General features: G+C 36.0%; 1 protein-coding gene across 2 annotated transcripts in view; it reads right to left on the bottom strand.

The window, feature by feature from the left end:
* Positions 1-4,438: 4,438 nt before the first annotated feature.
* Positions 4,439-6,115, bottom strand: part of IL36G (interleukin 36, gamma) — a 7,573-nt gene continuing 5,896 nt past the window's right edge. For both annotated transcript variants that reach the window (XM_011959475.1, XM_011959476.1), the window contains one exon: positions 4,439-5,254. In XM_011959475.1, coding sequence (XP_011814865.1) covers positions 5,045-5,254 — 210 coding nt within the window. In that variant the 3' untranslated portion in view covers positions 4,439-5,044. The remainder of the gene's footprint in view (positions 5,255-6,115) is intronic.

Raw genomic sequence — 6,115 nt, 5'->3', positions numbered from 1 at the left:
ATCATGGGGAGGGGGGAAGGGGGAAGGATTGCATTGGGAGTTATACCTGATGTAAATGACGAGTTGATGGATGCTGATGAGTTGATGAGTGCAGCACACCAACATGGCACAAGTATACATATGTAACAAACCTGCACATTATGAACATGTACCCTAGAACTTAAAGTATAATAATAATAAAAAAATAAATAAATAACAATAAAAAAAATAAAAAGGTTATTCACAATAGCCAATCATCCCAGGTATGCAAGGATGGTTCAATACACACAAATCAATAAATCTAATATACCATGTTAACAAAATGAATGAAAAACACATAATCATTTCAAAAGATGCAGAAAAAAACATTTGACAAAATTCAATATCTCTTCATGATAAAAACTCTCAATGGATTAGGTATAGAAGGAATGTATCTGAACATAATAAAGGCCATATACATATACAACAAACCCACAGCTAACATCATACTGAATGGGGAAAAGTTTGAAGCTTTTATTCTAAGATTTGGAAGAAAAAAAGAATACCCACTTTCACCACTTCTATTCAACATAGTACTGGAAGTCCTAGCCAGAGCAAGTCAGGCAAAAGAAAGAAATAAAGGGTATCCAAATTGGAAAGGAGAAAATTAAATTGTCCATGTTTGCTTTTGACACGCTCTTATATATTAAAAATCTTAAACACGAACGAAAAGCTGTTAGATCTAATAAGCTAATTCAGTAAAGTTAAAGGTTACAAAATGAACATTCGAAAAACAGTAGCATTTTTTTTTCAACTTTAAGTTCTGGGATACACGTGCAGAAAGTGCAAGTTTGTTACACACATGTGCCATGGTGGTTTGCCACACCTATCAACCCATCATCTAGTTTTAAGCCCCACATTAAGTATTTGTCCTAGTGCTCTCCCTCCCTTTACCTTCCATCCCCTGACAGGCCCCAGTGTGTGATATTCCCCTCCCAATTTCCATGTGTTCTCATTGTTCAGCTCCCACTTATGCGTGAGAACATGTGGCGTTTGCTTCTCTGTTCCTGTGTTAGTTTGTGAGAATGATGGTTTCCAGCTTCAACCATGTCCCTGCAAAGGACATGAACTCATTCTTTTTGTGACTGCATAGTATTCCATGGTGTATATGTGCCACATTTTCTTTATCCAGTCTATCATTATGGGCATTTGGGTTGGTCTCAAGTCTTTGCTCAAAAAGCAATAGCATTTTTATACACTAATAGCAAACACTACTCTAAGCAAATTATTAAGCAAATGACACTTTTTAAAGCAAGTGATCAAGTAATTCTACAACATGAGATTTAATGGTGAAGACCTACTGCCAAGGCACTGGGGACACTGATGAATTAGTCATGGCTCCCACCATTGTGAACATGATATTAACAACAAGCTTTGTGTTAAATAAATATATGCCTCTATTATATATTTGTTATATTTTAACCATAAGTCTTAATGGTTTGATGAAATGACATTGAGAAAAAATGAAATATGAAAAACTTTAGCATCATCATAACTAATGCTGCTAAACAGAGTTAATAAAGGTGTGGGCATTATTACATATTTAATTAAAGAAAGGATCTCTAAACATAGTGGGCAAGATTATGATATATGCTATAATATAACATCAAAGTCTGAGGAAGACTTACCTAATCAAAGTAGATACTGTTTTGTCCCCAAAAAAGAAGGGAAACATGATTTAAAACAAATAAAGTTTTTTGTAAGTCTCTTTTAATTTTTAATTCATGAAATAGAAAATTAATTTGCTTTGTGACAATTTTAAATGATTTTTGTCAAGACTATAATAATTGCTTTACACTAAAAAATACTGCATCTTCTATGGGGTTAGAGTGCCTTTGTGACAATTTGTAAAATATTAAGACACACACACACACACACGCACCTTAGAGTATTAAAAGTCATTTTAGTAAATGCTATAATTGTCATTATTATCAAAAAATAATAAATAAATGATGTTGAAAAAACCGGATATCCACATGCAGAAGAATGAAATTAGACTCTTATCTCTTGCCAAATACAAAAATTAACTTAAAATGGATTAAATACTTAAACATAAGACTTGAAACTATGAAACTACTAGAAGAAAACATAGAAGAAACATTGTCTGGGCAAGGATTTTTTGGATAAGACCTCAAAATCACAGGCAAAAAACAAATCAGAAATAAACAAATGTGATTATATAAAACAAGAGAGCTTCTGTACAGAAAAGGAAACAATCAACAGAGTGAAGAGATAACTTACAGAATGGGAGAAAATATTTGCAAACTATACATCTGGCAAGGGGTAAATATCAAAAATACATAGTGAACTTAAACAACTCAGTTGTAATAATAATAATAAATAAATAACCTGTTTGAAAAATAGTCAAAATACCTGAATAGACATTTCACATAAAAAGACACACAAATGACCAATATGTACATGAAAAATACTCAATATTCCTAATCAAAGAAATGCAGATCAAAATCTCAGTGGCATATCACTTCCCCCTAGTTAGAATGGCCATTATCAAAAAGACTAAAGATAAGTGCTGTCAAGGATGTGGAGAAAAGGGAGCTCTTATATATCCTTGGGGAGCATTTTAAATTAGTGCAGCCACTCTGGAAAACATTATAGAAGCTCAGAAAATTAAAAATAGAACTACCATATGATCCAGCAATCACACTATGCAAAGGAATTCAAATCCTTGTATCAAAGAGATATCTGCACTCCCACGTTTTTTGTAGGACCATTCACAACAGCCAAGATATTGAGTCAACCTAAGTGTCCATCAACAGATGAGTAGATAAAAGATAAAGAAAATGTGGTATGTACACATAATGGAATACTATTTAGCCATAAAAAGGGATTGAAATCCCACCAGTTGTGACGACATGGATGAACCTGGAGAACATTATGCTAAATGAAACAAGCCAGGCATGGAAAGACAAATACCACATGATCTCACTCATATGTGAAATAAAAAAAAAAAGTTGATCTCATAGAGGTAGAGAGTAGGATGGTAGTTACCAGAGACTGGTGTAGTTAGGCAGGAGGAGGGACGGGGGGATGTTAGCCAAGGGCTACATAATTACAGTTATGTAGGAGAAATACATTTCAAGAGACCTATTGTACAGCAAGGAGACTATAATAAATGATGATATATTCTCTCAAAAAATGTAGAGAGTGGATGTTGTGTACTCTCACCACAAAAAATGATAACCATGTGAGGTAATACGTTGGTTAATTAGCTAGATTTAACCATTCCACAAATGTATATGTACTTCAAAACATCATGTGGTACCCAATAAAAACATACACTGTTATCTGTGTATGTTTAAAATTTACATTTAAAAAGATACATAAAAATTGAGCTTTAAAAATTATTTTTAAATTTTTAATTAAAAATAATCAACCCCCCAAAAAGAAAAAGTTAAAGAATAAAGAGATATCACATTAAATCCATGCTTGCTGATTGCTTACCATAATTATTAGTAGTGGATGCAGTCTGACTGTCCAAAAGTAGAAAAAAAAAAATAAGTTGCTATGCGATTTTGAAGAATATACTCAAGCAAACAGAATGTTCTGCATTTTCAGTGTTAGAGTAAAAACAAAGAAATCTATTATATACAGAATCAGATCTGAGGTATATATTTCTACAAGTATACCCACAGTGTGTTAGGTTGTTCTTATATTGCTATAAAGAAATACCCAAGACTGGGTAATTTATTAAGAAAAGAGTTTTAATTAGCTCGCAGTTCTGTTCTGCGGGCTTTACATGAAGCTTGGAATTGGTATCTGCTTGGCTTCTAGGGAGGCCTCAGGAAGCTTCCAATCATTGCTGAGGGTGAAGGGGGAGCAGGTACGTCACATGGCAAAAGCGGGAGCAACACAGAGAGTGAGGGTGGAGGTGCCACACACTTTTAAACAACCAGATCTTGTGAGAACCCACTAACTATGGTGAGGAAAGCATCAAGCCACAAGTGATCCACCCCCGTGACCCAAACACCTCCCACCAGGCTCCACCTCCAACACTGGGAATTACATTTCAACATGAGATTTGGACGAGGACAAACATACAAACTATATCAGTCAGTTATTTAATTTTGTCAGAATATATCTTCTAAAGGTGGCTATTGGGAAAGCAAGGCTTTCTCTTCCAAGAAGAAAAAAAACGACACCTTTACTGAAGTTTTTGAAAAGGGTATGTGAATAGTGAGGTGCTCTAAAAGGAAAAGACTAGAGGAAGCAGGGAAAACTAAGGATATTCGACCACAAAGAAAGGAGCCAAACAGTGGAGCCCTGTTACATACTGAATTTCTCACCCCCACCCCATCACTATCCAGCAACGAAGGCCCTTTTGTCCCCAGCTAAGCCCCAGTCCCAGGCTTACCCACTGCGATGGCTTTATCCAACTACTCTTGCTAATTTCAGTTTACTCTTTATTTTATATCAGTTTTAGCTTTATTATTATATAAATATACAAAATTTATTTAACTTTGAGATCACACATTACATTTAGGACAAAAATGATTTAACACCAGAATTATTTTTGTTTACAAGGTCTTAATGCTAAGAAAGTTCTATTACACACAATGAGGTATACTGGCAACATATAAAGATTACGGATGATATCATCCCAAAAGGAAATAAAGCAAAACAGAAACAGAGATCAGCTCCATGCTAGTCATGCCATCGTGGGTAAGACATAGGAGTTCTGAAGCATCTTCCTACTCACCCCTAGGAGAAAGTTCAGTGTTTGGTCTTTGAGTCTTAAAGTCACTCATGCAGTTGTCTTGTGGCCTACACAGCATCAGCTTGAGAGGAGAGCCTTATACCACCCAGCTCTCCTGCTTCTGAGCCCACATCCTGTTCTTCAGTTGCTATGAAGTAACTGCTTCTTCTTCATTATAAAATGAGATGATAACAGCAGCCTTGCTCCCATCTCAGCACCAGTGTGAAAATGACACTAAGAAAATGTAGACGAAAACACACTGGGAACCAGAAACTTTAAGACAAAGACGAGCCTGCCACCTCTAGGCTGAGTTCAGTTATTTATATTTAATTCAAAGGCAGTGTTGTATGACTTCCCAAGTTCTGAAGTCAGGATGATGGGCTGGTCTCTCGTGGAAGAGGCAATGAACCAGTTTGGGAAGGCCACAGACTCAAGGGTGGAGGTCCTACCAGTCTTGACACGGTAGAAAAGGAAGGGTTTCACAGGCTCGGGTTGGCCATACAAATCCATGATCTTCTGCTCCTGAAATGTGAGAACAAGTACCCATGAGGAGAAACAAAAGCTGTTTGAGATATTCAAGGTTATTCATAATAATTCAATAAATGTTCCAATGTTCCAGAAAACCTTATCTATCTATTAGAGCAGGCCTAGAGAAACACACATTTTGAAGGAGCAGCAGAGTAAACATACATGAAATTTTACCTTCCAGGCCCCCACCCTCAAATCTAGAGATGGTATAGGAAGTTTACAAGTGAGAGTTTAATGAACAAGCAGCCACACTTGAACAGCAAGTTAGAACTCTTCTCACACAAGAGGCTGAGGGGACCCTTAGGAAAAGGAAGAAACTGGAAATTACCTCCCTTACCAATACCACAACAGTGAGAGCCACTACCCTGCAAGAACCACTGGTATGACAAAGGACAGCCAGGTTAGGGTATGAATTTCTGACTAATTGCCAAATACATGAGAAAGATAAATATCAATGATAAAGACACAAGAGGGTCTAACAAATCAAAGGATTTGTATCAAACAAAGAAAGTAAATAGAGCAATCAGAAAATGCATTCTATATTGTATATGGAACTATATTCTATATGTCTGTATATTTGTATGTACGTGCATTGTATATTTAGGCAAAATAAGTATTTCTAAGCAAATTGCATGTGTTCAAGATCTCAAGAGAGACACAGAAATGATCTGTAATTCAGCTACATTCCACTCTGAGTGGGAAGTTCTTCTCCCATAGGGAGAATAGTAACTCTCCCAATTAATGGCTCATAAATTGAGCCATTAATTTACTCAATTAATGGCTTCCAGTTAATCTGATTCTTTGAGTGACCAGAAACCTAGGAGTCATTCTTGACATTTCCTCCCCCCCACCCCG

The sequence above is a fragment of the Colobus angolensis genome, unplaced genomic scaffold (genome assembly GCF_000951035.1).
Source record: "Colobus angolensis palliatus isolate OR3802 unplaced genomic scaffold, Cang.pa_1.0 Scaffold498, whole genome shotgun sequence".
NCBI lineage: Eukaryota > Metazoa > Chordata > Mammalia > Primates > Cercopithecidae > Colobus > Colobus angolensis.
This window is presented reverse-complemented; position numbering and strand designations above follow the sequence as displayed.